The 16,717-nt window shown below is 34.9% G+C and overlaps 1 protein-coding gene across 1 annotated transcript in view; it reads left to right on the top strand.

Annotated features, from left to right (window-relative positions):
• Nucleotides 1-16,717, top strand: part of ABCE1 (ATP binding cassette subfamily E member 1) — a 37,651-nt gene that overhangs the window by 10,967 nt on the left and 9,967 nt on the right. Inside the window, exons 7-16 of the mRNA XM_082838923.1 lie at nucleotides 26-95; nucleotides 314-410; nucleotides 1,332-1,421; nucleotides 6,075-6,196; nucleotides 8,785-9,006; nucleotides 10,016-10,075; nucleotides 10,175-10,233; nucleotides 11,514-11,624; nucleotides 11,716-11,858; nucleotides 11,974-12,096. Of these exons, the coding sequence (XP_082695049.1) occupies nucleotides 26-95; nucleotides 314-410; nucleotides 1,332-1,421; nucleotides 6,075-6,196; nucleotides 8,785-9,006; nucleotides 10,016-10,075; nucleotides 10,175-10,233; nucleotides 11,514-11,624; nucleotides 11,716-11,858; nucleotides 11,974-12,096 (1,097 nt within the window). The remainder of the gene's footprint in view (nucleotides 1-25; nucleotides 96-313; nucleotides 411-1,331; nucleotides 1,422-6,074; nucleotides 6,197-8,784; nucleotides 9,007-10,015; nucleotides 10,076-10,174; nucleotides 10,234-11,513; nucleotides 11,625-11,715; nucleotides 11,859-11,973; nucleotides 12,097-16,717) is intronic.

Raw genomic sequence — 16,717 nt, 5'->3', positions numbered from 1 at the left:
TACTATTTCTGATATATTATGGCAGGGGACAGTGGGGTGTATTTTGGACCGAAAAGATGAAACAAAGACACAAGCAATTGTATGTCAGCAGCTTGGTAAGTGTTTATTTTGTGTATGTGTTTTAATAGGCCCTGAACTTAACTCATAAAGATAGGTATCTTTATATGGATTACTGAAATAAATGGAAAAATCTCTAGTAGTTGTCGTATTTTCAACAGAAACATTCAAACAGAGAATGACTTGCAATATACATTTTACCTTGAAGAGGTAAAATAAAATAACATTGAACACAATGCCTCTATGTTCTTTGTAGATTTAACCCATCTAAAAGAACGCAATGTTGAAGATCTTTCAGGAGGAGAGTTGCAGAGATTTGCCTGTGCTGTCGTTTGTATACAGAAAGCTGATATGTAGGTTACTTTATACTTTTTGTAAATCTTATCCCTACTTTAGAGTTTTTGTTTATAATGCTGCTAATAGAGCAGTGGTTTGAGAGAAATTAATAGGAAGAGTATCTAATGTTTTAACTTTGAGGTCAGATGTGGAAGCAATTTGTGCATCCATTGCCCATTTCCCTGTTATTCCATCAGGGGTAAAAAATTCATTTAGGTAAATACCTTACAACTTATGGGTTCTGGAGCTCTTTAATCTGAAGTCAGCTGTTTATTTTGTAAACTCTCTTTATACATAAGAAGGACATTTTTTTAAGATGAAGCTCTCCTACCAGGCCGGCAAGGTTTTCCATAGCTCAAGTGGAAAATCAGGTTTTTTAGGTTATCCTAAATCAGGGTGGCTTGCCATGTGAGAGAGAAGAAGGAAGTGAAAAAGGCGAGTTTCCTTTCTACCTTTTAATGCCTCTCTTCTCCCAGATAGTTTTTGCTGTCGTCTTTTTCCATACTTCTACTCTGGCATCCAATGCAGGCTAGTTTTTCTCCATAAAGTATTCTGTAATTCTGGGCAGACCCTTCCTTTCCAAAGACTCTGTTTGCTTTAGTGCAACTGACTTTAGCCAATTAAGAGAGCCCTCTGAATTACTTTGGAATATATCAGAATATTTTTCATGAGGAGATAACAGTTTGTAAGTTAGCCTAATCTAGGAGTCTCTCCCCAGACTTGATATGCAGTCCTGCCTTTCGTAATTTATTTTCTTCCTTCTACTTCTGAACAGAATACAAAAATTTTTACCGTTATGGGGTGGGCTCCTCAGTATTATAAGGGGATTTTTGTTGTTGTTAAATCAGAAACTATATCTCAGTGCTTTAAAATAACATGCAAGATAGAATTTTATCATACTTGCTTTCAAATTATTATGTTTGCTTTTTTTTTCATAGTTTCATGTTTGATGAACCTTCTAGTTACCTAGATGTCAAGCAGCGTTTAAAGGCTGCTATTACTATACGATCTCTAATAAATCCAGATAGGTAAGTACAGATTTGGTATATGCCTGTGCTGTTTTGTTTGAGGACTTTCACAGATTTCTAAAGTTTAAACACTGGGACCATCAATGTCACATATATGTGCGTGTTTTCCATCTTGGTTTTTGGAGCTATCCCTTGAACTTACCTTCCTCTATCTAGAAGAGAGATTCTTAATGCAAGATCCATTTACTACCATACCTGTTTCCAGGGAGCCTAAGAATACTCTGTAGTGATATGCAAATTTTGGCATATATGTATGGATTTCTGGGAAGCAGATCCTTAACTTTTACCAGATCCTCAAATGGGTATGTCACTCATACACACAATTTTAGAACAGAGTAATTCCGGTTTCCCAGGTCTTACTGAGCACAAGGGAGGTCTTAAAAACTTCTGTTAAGTAATCACAACGTCCTGTATTTGTAGGGTGCTTTTGTAGTTTGCAGAGTTTTTATATCCATTATCTCATTTGCGCCTTAGTAATCTTGTAAGTAAGAATCTTTAGGTGGTATTCCCATTTTGCAGATGAAGATGTTTTAAGGTCAGAAAAGCTAGTTATTTCTAGGTTTCCAATTTATGATATGGCAAGAACCCAGGGCTTTTTTCTGTTCCTCTCTTTAGTAGCTGATTTAATTCATAGCTGATCTTACAACAGAGCAAGAGAAATCCCTAGGGATCAAAAAACCAAAGAGAGAACTGTAAATTACAGGGGAAAAACAAGGATGGCTTTCTTGAGGGGACGTTGCTTGTCTCTGTAGTAAGTCTTGAGCTTTAACAGCCACTTGTGGGCAAGAAGCAAGGCCTTGTATTGAATTATCACACAAAATGCCGGGACTCTCAAACGACTGCTTTCTCAGCAAAAGAGCAAACACAGGAGGATGTCAAGGAAACATACACCTGTCACTCACTGAGATCCTTGGAAATGGAGGGCTGGCTCCCCTTCAGATCTCTTTAGGGACTGGCAGCTCACATGGATATGGAATTGAAATTTATGTGATCAGGGGAGTCTAAGAACCATCCATGTTAAGAAAGTAACATAACAAGAGGGCCCTAGAATCTTTAGTTCTGTGGTACCTAGATGAAGCAAATATAAAACCACTCTGGAAGCATATGCCCTCAACCCTGGTCACACAGGATTTCTACAGGTAAAGACTCAAGAGCTTTAAGCCCAGGGTTATAAATGATAGGAGGAAACTGTCTACAAATGAGTCAGTAGACACAACAAACAGCAGGATTTAGACTTTCAGGAACTTCGAGTGACATTCTCAAAGAGACTGTAAAATAATATTTAAAATAATTTAAAACATGAAGATTTAAAACTAAGAATATGATACTACAAAAAAGCAACAGGTAAATGTTTAAAAAACCCAAACAAATCTAGAAATTAAAAATATAGTCATGACATTGAAAACTCACTGGACAGATTAGACAGGTTAGGTACAACAGAAAAGAGTGTGAGAAACTTGAAAAGTTGGTCTGAGCAAGCTACCAGGATACAGCAGAGAGAGAATAAGATTGAAATACAGAAGGGAGGTTCAGAGACATGGAGAATGGGATAAGAGAGAATAGAATGAGAAGATGATTTACATATGTCTTAATAGGAGTCTGAAAAATAAAGCTATGAAAAGGTCATGGCTGGGTATTTTCCAGAATTGGAAAACTTGACTCCATAGATTCAAGGAGCAAATGATCCATGTACATACCTTGAAGTAAAACTTGGAATATCAGTGATAAAGAGACAGTCTTAGTTGAGCCAAAGCGTAGCCATAATTTTCACTTCATTCTTAGACCAGGGCATTATGATAGCCTCTTTGGGGGAAGTAAGAGTATAAAATGTCCCAATATTCAGGGACTTCAGGATAAGGTAAATTAAAGAATACATAAGCAGTCAAGTCAGTAGTTCTCAACCCTAATACCTTTTTATAAAACATTTTTATATTCCTTTGTTTTACTGAAATGAATATCATAGATATTATCTACATTTACACATAATTTTTTTAATACTATATAATGCTTTAACCATAATGAAAAAGCTAAAAGGATAATAATTTACAACCAGGTGACATGTATTTCAATATTCAGCCAAATCACTACATTCTATATTATGAGAGGGCAGTAACCATAGTTGCAAAAGGGATAACATGCCAAAACAGGTTAGATTGACAAAGTGAAGAAAATGATTGTTAGATTTTCTCAGATGTGCTGGGTCTCATTTTTATGGGTATAGGGTCAAAATAATTTCTTTGTAGTGATAGACTGATAATAAAAAGTTACAGGAAGTATATCTGCATCCTGAAATTCTACAACATATCAAGGCATACATTCAGTCTTTAATGCTGTAAAAAGATTCTGAAGATCATATCCTCCGATAAACAACAAGAAATAGAGGATGGATTAGAGAGGGGAACAGTAATGCGAGAGGAAGATTAAAAACCAACAGATAACCCAAAATTAAGTGTAGGGTGTAAATTTTCATAGCATACATTTCTCATGTTGCAGATTATTGTTTCTTCCCAAACCCTCAGAAAATTAGAGTGGCTCTCCTAAATCTTTTTTAACATTTTGGACTTCTGCATAAGCTCCATTTGAAAGTAGGGAAGGCAGGAGGTGTGACTTATTTTTTTCTTCTTTTCAAAGCACATTAAAAGCCACTAGATAATAACTATGCTGCCTTATACTTGGCCTTGAAGATTTTAATGGTAAAAAAGCAGAGAATTATTCCAGATAATGGAACATTGCCAATAAAGATACCAAGGCAGGATAAATATTGGCCCACTTGGGTGATTTGCCATTTTTATTGATGCTCACCACATTCAACAGTGGGCAAAAGTTTATTTGCATATTAAGAAGGGTGTTCCTACTAGAGGTAGAATTGGAGGTGAACCATGAAAGGGTTATGTAGAATTTCAGCAGGTGAGGATTTTAGGCAGGATTTTAGACCATTGAAATGATAGACCACCCTTAGACACACAGGGATAGAAGGGTAGATTATTCAGGAAACAAGCAAAGAGCCATTTTTCAGTGTGTCCTATATATAAATGAAATAAAAGAAATACAGATGCTGTGGTTCAGTTGACCAATTATTCGACTTTACAATATTGTGAAAGCAATACACATTCAGTAGAAACTGTACTTCAAATTTTGAATTTTGATATTTTCCCGGTCTGGCGATAGGCAGTACGATATTATCTTCTGATGCTGGGCAATGACAGCAAGCCACAGCTTCAAGTCAGCCACATGAGCACGAGGGTAAACAGCTGGTACCCTTACAACCATTCTGTTTTTCACTTTCAGTACAGTATTCAATACATTACGTGAGATACTCAACACTTTATTATAAAATAGGCTTTATGTTACATGATTTTGCCCAACTGTAGGCTAATATAAGTGTTCTGAGCACATTTCAGGTAGGCTAGGCTAAGTATGATGTTTGTTAGATTAGGCGTATTAAATGCATTTTCAAATTACGATGGGTTTATCAGGTGTAACCTTATAAATTGAGGAAGATCTATAGTAGCTAAAGTTTTGGAAGGTCTTAAAGTCTGAAGATGTTATGTGTTTCATTTGGAACTGAGAGCCACATCTGGGGACCTGAAGAAAATGAGGTTTGTTAAAAGCCTATAACAATATTGATAGAAATGAGAGCCTGAATTAGAATCTAGATAGAGAAAGAAAAGAATGAATTAGACATGCTTGACAATTTAAACAATATATGATTGCAAATAAAATTGAGTCTTTTTTTTATGGGAGTAGTGATTCCATCAATAAAAATATGGCTGGTTAGTTTTTATTTGTACAGGAAGCTGATAAATTAGAATTTTATATAAAGCAGAAACTAACACACCATTGTAAAGCAATTATACTCCAATAAAGATGTTTAAAAAAAAAAGAATTTTAGGTGTCTGTAGGACATTGCTTTTTGAACATCTTGAGCTAAGTTGAATAGGAATAAGATGTGTAAAAGCTTTATGATTATTATTTGCCTAATAGTTTCTATACTAGCAATACATTTTTCTTACCACTTGAAAAGTCATGTCATAGCCCATCCCGTTTATAAAGTGCTCCAGTACACACACTAACCTATTTTCTTTCTTACCGTCACTAGATTTTTATTACCTGTAAAAACATTTTGCTAACGTAGTGTTTTTTGGTATTGTTTCATATCTATTCCTTGTCTCCACAACTGAAGTGAAAATTCTCAGGTTGAGGATTCTGTTGTATTCTCTGTGCATTCCTTACTACAGCTAGCATGAGACAGGACAAGTAGAAGGGTTTAATGCATAAATTGAAGAGCATAATAAACAGTTTAGAATAGGTCTGATTTAAATCTATTATAATTGTTTCTGCTTTGTAAAGTTTATTTTAAAGTTTATTAACAAAACATTTATTTCATTCATACACTATTTCATGTTAACTCTTTTCTTTTAGTTTAAGAAAACAATTTGAAATATGAACGTTAATAATGAGTCTTAAAGAAAATGTTTTATAACTTAAGCTTAATGTGGTCTTTACGGTTAATTTTTTAAAAATATATCTGTCTTCCTGAAATTTACACTGTAGTTTTTTAAAAAACTATGTAAAAGTTTTCATTATAATTAAATATTTTAATTATATATATTATATTACATTTTAAAATAAAAAATCTATATTGATTTTCAGATATATCATTGTGGTGGAGCATGATCTAAGTGTATTAGACTATCTCTCTGACTTCATCTGCTGTTTATATGGCGTACCAAGTGCTTATGGTGTTGTCACTATGCCTTTTAGTGTAAGAGAAGGTAACTTGAAAAACTTTTCACAATGCTGTATTCTCTTTCACTCTAATGCTTAGAAAATGTATTGCTGTTGATGCTAAGTAGTTAAGTGTTGCTGTCATATTACTTATCCAAAACTCTGGCCTTAAGGAATTTAATCTCACAATAGAATATACATATATAAGGTTATATACATCAGTTGTTAAACATAACCTATGTCTTTTTGTAGAAGTTTTTGTTGTGGGTAAAAATGCTCTATCACTTTCACTATTTATTTGCTACATTAAAAGTTTCTTTTATATTTTGGCCTCTGCAGCATCACTGTACTACTTGTCATGTTCAGCTTTATCTTTGACGGGCCAATACCAGTAGGAAAACTCTTAAAATTGATTTAGTGCTCATCTTGTTTTCATGTTTCAAATTTATCTGTATCCTAAGTTTGTGAAACTAAGACTATACAAAAGTCTAATAAGATAGTTAAGTATATTATAGTCTAGTAAGTGACTAAAATTCTAATAAAATAGCTTAGTAAGTGTATTTTCACTTATTCCTTCTACTTTCAGGAAAGAGGGACTCTCTGGTCTGTTTTCCATGTCTCTTCCCTAAGCAAGTTAGGCAAAAGTAAAAACTAGCCTACCACTAAGTGGCTCTTGAAACAGAATCAGTGCACTCTCTACCTCATACACCTTCTTCCTTTTAATTTCTTTCTTAATTGCTTCCTCATTCCTATTTTTACTTTTTTACATTTCTTCTCTCCAGCTATGCCTTAAGCTGGCAATCTAGAACACCTAAAAGAACTACTTAGTCCATATCTTGAAAAAATACCATATTCTACAAGAATAAGTATTCATGTAGCCTTATAGCTCCCTAGGTTGAACAGGCTCTTTTTTTTTTTTTAAAGCTGTCTCTTCAAAGAGATTGCTTTTGAGTTACCTAAGAAACTTTTGGAGAAAGAAATTATATTGCATCATACTCTGCATAAAAAGGCAGTGGTATCTTTTAATTTATAAAAAGTGTATAAATAGTTTAAGATGTGGGGAAGGAATTGCTCTCACGTCCCTATCTATACATTTGAGATAGGTAGGTATTTTAAGGGAAAATTTGTGAGATTTCCCAGTTTTCTTTCCAGTAGTCTTAAGAGATGATATCAGAAGCAATTAATGTTTTATTCTCCTCAGTTAGCAAGTATTTATTGAATGCCTACTCTGCCTAAAGTAGTTCTAGAATCGCATTGATGATAATGACATGGGTACCTGGCAATCACTTTTCATAATTCCATTTATAGATGCCATGTCTAAAGCCTATGCCAAGAAGTAGTTCCTGGTGAGGTTTTTAATGTACCCTATCTGTTAAAACAATTCAAGTAACAAACTGCACTTAATCTTTCTGCTTTCCTTTAATATACTGAAATTAACACATTATATGTAAAAGCTCTTTATGAATTGTAAAGGAATTTTTGCTTGAACTCATTTTTAAATTGGCAAGAGAGACATTGCAGTATTAATGTATAAAGCTGACTTGTTAGTGTTTTTTCCACAGTCACTTCTCTGAGCTTTCATTTTCTTACCTGGTGAATTAGGCACTTGGACTAAATGGCCACTAAGTTTCCTTCAAGTTTATATTTTTATTTAATTTCTGGTTTTAATCTTTTTAACCCCACATTTGTAATTTTTAAATAGTTTAAGATATAAAAATGCTAATTTGGGCAGAACAAACATCTATTTATTCTGTCAATAAATATTTGTTGAACACCTGCGTTCTAGGCTGAAAAGGCCTAGATGTGGTTCTTAATTGCAGATGACATGAATAATATCCTTAGACTTTCTTTCAAGACCTTCTGGAACTTCACCTACTGTCCTTCTCTTATAAATAGTAAACACTTTAAAAACAGATCTTTTCACTGTTTCCCAAATAATCCACTTTTCCATTTCTGTGCACCTGCCATTGTGGTTCTTAACAGCTGCAGCATGGAGGAATTTTCATGTACAGTATGTTAGTTTACTTTCAGTTATTAAAATCTGTTTAGATAATGGTGTTTTTGTACAGTGAAGCCAAAAAAAAGGTTAATGAAATAGTTTGTTATTATAAATTTCTTTCAAACCTGGGAAGTTAATCTGAAAACAAATGCAGTAAATCATAACTTGAACGTATGGTTATGTCTCCCATGAAAATGAATATTCGTAACTTAAATCATCTTTAAAAAATTATTGCTCTAACTATTTTAATTTATTTTATGTCAATCTGAAAATATTCCATTTTACCTACTTATCATTTTGTAGAGAAAAATTACAATTTTTTATTTTAAAATACAGAAGAAATGGCATCATAGGCTTTCACATAAAATCTGATGGAAAAAATCTTACAAAAATCACGTAATAATGAAAAGTTATGCTTTGTGTATATAGGCATACATGAATTACTTAAACTTGGCATTAGGTACATGAAACACTGTTGTCACACTGCATGCTATAAATCCACAGAAATTTAAATCTATGCATAGATTGCTCACAAGAGAGCCTAGGGTTTTGGCTTTTACATGATCATTTATTTTTGTGGAAAAAGTTTAGTCTTTAAGTGGTCTTTACTAATTTATTTCAATGACTTTCCAACAGGCATAAACATTTTTTTGGATGGCTACGTTCCAACAGAAAACTTGAGATTCAGAGATGCATCACTTGTTTTTAAAGTAGCTGAGACAGCAAATGAAGAAGAAGTTAAAAAGATGTGTATGTATAAATATCCTGGAATGAAGAAAAAGATGGGAGAGTTTGAGCTAGCAATTGTAGCTGGAGAGTTTACAGATTCTGAAATCATGGTGATGTTGGGTGAAAATGGTAAGTTTTCCTTATTTTGTGATATTCGGAAGTTTGTTCTGTTTATCCAGTAACTGAGTGTTAATTACTCCGTGAAAAACTTTGACTCAGTTATAGGTCTGGGAGCTGGATTGAATTCCTACATTTCTCAGTGTAGTTCACATTTTGTGACAACATATGATTTAATCTGTCATTTAATCGAGTTCATGTTTCTTATTTTGTTTTCATAACCTTCAGTGAGAATAAGATTTTTTCTAAGCTCGTTTTTCTATGTATAAATTGATATGAATAGCACTTATTCATCTTAGAAACTGACTAGGAAGGAAAGGATAAATTGGTAGTTCTGAAGCAGTCTAGTTTAAAATGTTTTTCTTGCATTCCTCCACTTGGAACCTTTCTTAATTTAAATTTAGGCTAATCTAACTTTGTAAATAGTTGTATTACCAACACTTTTTAGTAATAGATTATCGTCATAAATATAGTTATGAGATGAATTCGAGTGCCAAATATCTGGTATGGCTTTCATGATTTTTAGAAAAAGATTTGAATTGTGTACTTACAGCTTACAAAACTGTAGAAGAAAAAAATTTTATGAAGATTGTTGCAATGTATCAGTTTTTAGTTAACAGGAATTTTGAGCTTGGTTGCAATTAAATATTTCATGTAACTGGCCTTTATGATGATGGTATCAACCATAACAATTATTGTCCTGTCTTAACAGTAAATTGTGTGCATTGATATTTTAGCTAAATAAGTCTTTCAAGAACTAACCCAAGACTTTATAGACCACCGTTTGTTAAAATGGCCGTCATAAACTTTAGTCTATATTCCTCCTAATTAGTTTAGAATGATACTTGAGAGATGAATCATGAAAGTTCAAGTATTTTTCTATATAACCTTCAGAATTCAGTAGTGTCAGTGTATTTGTTCAAAACTAATTTCTCAGTTAAAACCCAGTAGTACATTAGTGATTTACTGTAAATGTGAAGCATCTTTCAAGTCAATTTCTTGTATGTTGTGTTGTTGCCAGGTACTGGTAAAACGACGTTTATCAGAATGCTTGCTGGGAGACTTAAACCTGATGAAGGAGGTACTGTTGTAATATTGAGTCTTTTTACTCTGTTCCACATAGTAAACTTTAAAGATCTGGGCCGTTTTCAGTGTCTTATTTATTTGTATTACTTTGCAGGGGAAGTACCAGTTTTAAATGTCAGTTATAAGCCACAGAAAATCAGTCCCAAATCAACCGTGAGTTATTCTGTTATTTTGTTATTGAAGAAGAGTTTATATGTATGTATACCTAGAGCATTAATCTTACACTATATCAAAAATTTTCTCCAAATTAGTTTCTGTACAGGTGTAATAAGGTGGCTAAGGAAGATCTTAGGACTACTACAGTTCTTTATTCATTTCCACTACTAGGAAACTCTTTTAAAGTCTGTTTGGCATCTTTTTCCAAAATAAATCTTCAAAAACTTAATGTGTTTTGGTGCTGCAAATGACATCAAGAAAGTGAAAAGTTACCCACAGGACTGGAGAAATTATTTGCAAATCATATATTTAATAAGATACTCGTATCCAGAATATATAAAGAACTGTTACAGCTCAATTTTTAAATGGGCAAAGGATTTGAATAGACATTTTTCCAAAGAAAATATACAGATAGCCAATAAACACATGAAAAGATGTACAGCATCGTTAGTCATTAGGGAAATGCAAATCAAAACCACATTGAGAGACCACATAACATCCATTAGAATGACTTAAAGCAGAAAGACAATAACAAGTATTGCTGAGGATGCAGAGAAATTAGAACCTCATATGTTGCTGGTGGGAATGAAAAATGGTAGAGCCACTGTTATTCTGTCATAAAAAGAAATAAAACACTGATACATGTTACAATATGGATGAGCCTTAAAACATGAAATTAACCTCCTTTGATTTCTGCAGGTGTTGTAATGAACTTATTAACTACAGTATCTATGCTCAGTACTCACTCATGTTGGGAATATTTGAGACGGCGTGGCTTACAATGAAAATTTTATCATTGATACTTTCTATAAGCTTAGCTTTTAAGTTCTCAAACTCAGCCCTCTTCTCAAATAACAAGTTAAAAGACATCTTAAATTTATCCCTGTCATATTATTGTGCATTTTGTGTTAGCTCACAGATTGCCTAAGATTAGTTGATATCCATATTGACCTTTAGAAGTATTCCTAGTCTCTAATGATTTCTTCTCTGAAACATTTATCATTTACTACTTTCAAATTTTAAGATTTTGGTTTTTTTTTTTAACTTGGACATGGTGGGTTTTTAATTTTTAAAGTCTCAAAACATGTCATAGCTGATGGATAAGCATCAAAATACTATCGATATCTGCTGGTGGCAAATTGATATACTTTTGCTGTGTAGCTTAACTTTCTCAAGATTCAAAATTAGAGTAGTTCTATACTGAAATAAAATTTCAGTACTTTTCCATTAAATACTATACTTTTCCATTAAATAATTCCATTTTTCCATTAAATAAGGGAAGTGTTCGCCAGCTACTACATGAAAAGATCAGAGATGCTTACACTCATCCACAATTTGTGACTGATGTAATGAAGCCTCTGCAAATTGAAAACATCATCGATCAAGAGGTACTCTAAAATAATTTTTGTTGTTTTATCATTTTATTATTTTAAACTTTGGATGTCTCTACATGGTTTACTGAACTTCTTTTGCAAATAGGTGCAAACATTATCTGGTGGTGAACTGCAGCGAGTAGCTTTAGCTCTTTGTTTGGGCAAACCTGCTGATGTCTATTTAATTGATGAACCATCTGCATATTTGGATTCTGAGCAAAGATTGATGGCTGCTCGAGTTGTCAAACGGTAATGTCCCATTCATAAAGAGTATTACCTGTGATCGTGTGTAGTGGCAGACAAAAGTGCTTAATATAGTGTTTGAATATGATGATATAAAGCTTTTCAAAATCATGTGTTTTAGTTTCATACTCCATGCTAAGAAGACAGCCTTTGTTGTGGAACATGACTTCATCATGGCCACCTATCTAGCAGATCGAGTCATTGTTTTTGATGGTGTTCCATCTAAGAACACACTTGCAAACAGGTAAAACTATTTTCTAAACTAAGTTCCAACACTTAGAAACTTACTTTATTTAGTTATTTATTTCAAGTTGGCTGGCTCTTTTTTTTTTTAATCTTTGTTGGAGTATAATTGCTTTACAATGTTGTGTTAGTTTCTGTTGTACAACAGTTTGTTGTACAACAAACTGAATCAGCTATAAGTATACATATATCCCCTCCCTCTTGAGCCTCCCCCCCCCCCGGTCCTCCCTATCGCACCCCTCTAGGTCATCTCAAAGCATCGAACTGATCTCCCTGTGCTATGCAGCAGCTTCCCACTGGCCATCCATTTTACATTTGGTAGTGTATATATGTCAGTGCTACTCTCTCACTTCGTCCCAGCTTCCTTTTCCCCCCACTATGTCCTCCAGTCCGTTCTCTACGTCTGTGTCTTTATTCCTGTCCTGCCACTAGGTTCATCATTAACGTTTTTTTAGATTCCATATATGTGCATTAGCATACGGTATGTGTTTTTCTCTTTGTGACTTACTTCACTGTATGACAGACTCTAGGTCCATCCACCTCATTACAAATAACTCAGTTTTGTTCCTTTTTATGGCTGAGTAATATTCCATGATATATATGTGCCACATCTTCTTTATCCATTCATCTGTCTGTGGACATTTAGATTGCTTCCATATCCTGGCAGTTGTACCACAGTGTTCATTGCAGGAATATTTACATGAATCTTTTTGAATTATGGTTTTCTCAGGGTATATGCCCAGTAGTGGGATTGCTGGGTCATATGCTAGTACTATTTTTAGGTTTTTAAGGAACCTCTATACTGTTCTCTATATTGGCTGCATCAATTTACAATCCCACCAACAGTGCAAGAGGATTCCCTTTTCTCCACACCCTCTCCAGAATTTATTGTTTGTAGATTTTTTGATGATAGCCATTCTGACTGGTGTGAGGTGATTCCTCATTGTGGTTTTGATTTGCATTTCTCTAATAATTAGTGATGTTAAGCATCTTTTCATGTGTTTGTTGACAATCTGTATGTCTTTGGAGAAATGTCTATTTAGGTCTTCTGCCCATTTTTGGATTGGGTTGTTTGTTTTTCTGATACTGAGCTACATGAGCTGCTTGTATATTTTGGAGATTAGTCCTTGTCAGTTGCTTCGTTTACAAATATTTTCTCCCATTCTGAGAGTTGTCTTTTTGTCTTGTTTATGGTTTCCTTTGCTGTGCAAAAGCTTTTAAGTTTCATTAGGTCCCATTTGTTTATTTTTGTTTTTATTTCCATTTCTCTAGGAGGTGGGTCAAAAAGGACCTTGCTGTGATTTATGTCATGGAGTGTTCTTCGTATGTTTTCCTCTAAGAGTTTTATAGTGTCTGGCCTTACATTTAGGTCTTTAATCCGTTTTGAGTTTCTTTCTGTGTATGGTGTTAGGAAGTGTTCTAATTTCATTCTTTTACATGCAGCTATCCAGTTTTCCCAGCTCCGCTTATTGAAGAGGCTGCTTTTCTCCATCATATATTCTTGCCTCCTTTGTCAAAGATAAGGTGACCATATGTGCGTGGGTTTATCTCTGGGCTTTCTATCCTGTACCATTGATCTATATTTCTGTTTTTGTGCCAGTACCATAGTGTCTTGATTACTGTAGCTTTGTAGTATAGTCTGAAGTCAGGGAGCCTGATTCCTCCAGCTCCGTTTTTCTTTCTTGATTGCTTTGGCTACTCGGGGTCTTTTGTGTTTCCATACAAATTGTGAAATTTTTTGTTCTAGTTCTGTGGAAAATGCCATTGGTAATTTGATGGGGATTGCATTGAATCTGTAGATTGCTTTGGATAGTGTAGTCATTTTCACAATGTTGATTCTTCCAATCCAAGAACATGGTATATCTCTCCATCTGTTTTGTATCTTTGATTTCTTTCATCAGTGTCTTGTACTTTTCTGTGTACAGGTCTTTTGCCTACTTAGGAAGGTTTATTCCTAGGTATTCTTTTTGTTGCGATGGTAAGTGGGAGTCTTTCCTTGATTTCTCTTTCTGATTTTTCATTGTTAGTGTACAGGAATGCAAGAGATTTCTGTGCATTAATTTTGTATCCTGCTGCTTTACCAAATTCATTGATTAGCTCTAGTAGTTTTCTGGTGGCATCTTTAAGATTTTCTATGTATAGTGTCATGTTACCTGCAAACAGTGTCAGTTTTACTTCTTCTTTTCCAATTTGGATTCCTTTTATTTCTTTTTCTTCTCTGATTGCTGTGGCTAAAACATCCAAAACTATGTTATGTTGAATAATAGTGGTGAGAGTGGGCACCCTTGTCTTGTTCCTGATCTTAGTGGAAATGGTTTCAGTTTTTCGCCATAGAGAATGATGTTTGCTGTGGGTTTGTCATATATGGCTTTTATTATGTTGAGGTAGGTTCCCTCTATGCCCACTTTCTGGAGAGTTTTTATCATAAATGGGTGTTGAATTCTGTCAGAAGCTTTTTCTGCATCTATTGAGATGATCATATGGTTTTTATCCTTCAGTTTGTTAAGATGGTGTTTCACATTGATTGATTTGTGTATGTTGAAGAATCCTTGCATTCCTGAGATAAACCCCACTTGATCATGGTGTATGATCCTTTAGTGTGCTGTTGGATTCTGTTTGCTGGTATTTTGTTGAGGATTTTTGCATCTATGCTCATAAGTGATATTGGCCTGTAATTTTCTTCTTTTGTGACATCTTTGTCTGGTTTTGGTATCAGGGTGATGGTGACCTCAAACAGTGAGTTTGAGAGTGTTGCCCCCTCTGCTGTATTTTGGAAGAGTTTGAGAAGGATAGGTGTTAGCTCTTCTCTAAGTGTTTGATAGAATTCGCCTGTGAAGCCATCTGGCCTTGGGCTTTTGTTTGTTGGAGGATTTTTTGTTGTTGTTGTTGTGGTACATGGGCAGCTCACTGTTGTGGCCTCTCCCGTTGTGGAGCACAGGTGTGCCATGTGGGATCTTCCCAGACCAGGGCACAAACCCGTTTCCCCTGCATCAGCAGGTGGACTCTCAGCCACTGTGCCACCAGGGAACCCCGCTGTTGGAGGATTTTTAATCAGTTTCACTATCAGTACTTGTGATTGGTCTGTTCATGTATTCTATTTCTTCCTGGTTCAGTCTTAGAAGGTTGTACTTTTCTAAGAATTTGTCCATTTCATCCAGGTTGTCCATTTTATTGGCATATAGTTGCTTGTAGTAGTCTCTCATGATCCTTTGTATTTCTGTGGTGTCAGTTGTTACTTCTCCTTTTTCACTTCTAATTCTGTTGACTTGAGTCTACTCCCTTTTTTTCCTGATGAGTCTGGCTAATGGTTTATCAGTTTATCTTCTCAACGAACCAGCTTTTAGTTTTATTGCTCTTTGCTGTTGTTTCCTTCATTTCTTTTTCATTTATTTCTGATCTGATCTTGATGATTTCTTTACTTCTGCTAATTTTGGGTTTTTTTGTTCTTCTTTCTCTAATTGCTTTAGGTGTAAGGGTAGGTTGTTTATTTGATATTTTTCTTGTTTCTTGAGGTAGGATTGTATTGCTATAAACTTCCCTCTTAGAACTGCTTTTGCTCCATCCCATAGGTTTTGGGTCATCGTGCTTTGATTGTCATTTGTTTCTAGCTATTTTTTGATTTCCTCTTTGATTTCTTCAGTGATCTCTTGGTTGTTTACTAGCGTATTGTTTAGCCTCCATGTGTTTGTATTTTTTACAGTTTTTTCCCCTGTAATTGATATCTAGTCTCCTAGCATTGTGGTCAGAAAAGATGATTCATACGATTTCAGTTTTCTTAAATTTACCAAGGCTTGATTTGTGACCCAAGATGTGGTCTATCCTGCAGAACATTCCGTGTGCACTTGAGAAGAAAGTGTATTCCTTTGTTTTTGGATGGAATGACCTATAAATTTCAGTTATGTTCATCTGGTCTAATGTGTCGTTTGAAGCTCATGTTTCCTTATTTATTTTTGTTTGGATGATCTGTCCGTTGGTATAAGTGGGGTGTTAAAGTCCCTTACTATTATTGTGTTACTGTCGATTTCTCCTTCCATGACTGTTAGCATTTGCCTTATGTATTGAGGTGTTCCTATGTTGGGTGCATAAACATTTATAACTGTTATATCTTCTTCTAGGATTGATCCTTTGATCATTATGTGGTGTCCCTCCCTATCTGTTGTAACAGTCTTTATTTATTTTCTTATTTTTTATTTTTAATTTTTTTTTGCGGTACGCGGGCCTGTCACTGTTGTGGCCTCTCCCGTGGTGGAGCACAGGCTCCGGACGCGCAGGCACAGTGGCCATGGCTCACGGGCCCAGCTGCTCCATGGCATGTGGGATCTTCCCGGACCGGGGCACGAACCCGTGTCCCCTGCATCGGCAGGCGGACTCTCAACCACTGCGCCACCAGGGAAGCCCCAACAGTCTTTATTTTAATGTCTATTTTAACTGATACGAGTATTGCTACTCCAGCTTTCTTTTGATTTCCATTTGTATGTAATATCTTTTTCCATCCCTTCTCTTTCAGTCAGTATGTGTCCCTAGGTCTGAAGTGGGTCTCTTGTAGACAGCATATATGGGTCTTGTTTTGTATCCATTCAGCCAGGCTGTGTCATTTAGTTGGGGCATTTAATCCATTTACA

This window comes from Leucopleurus acutus (assembly GCF_964270905.1).
Source record: "Leucopleurus acutus genome assembly, chromosome: 4".
Classification (NCBI taxonomy): domain Eukaryota; kingdom Metazoa; phylum Chordata; class Mammalia; order Artiodactyla; family Delphinidae; genus Leucopleurus; species Leucopleurus acutus.
The sequence above is the reverse complement of the archived record's forward strand: the minus strand, read 5'-3'. Positions and strand labels throughout refer to the sequence as shown.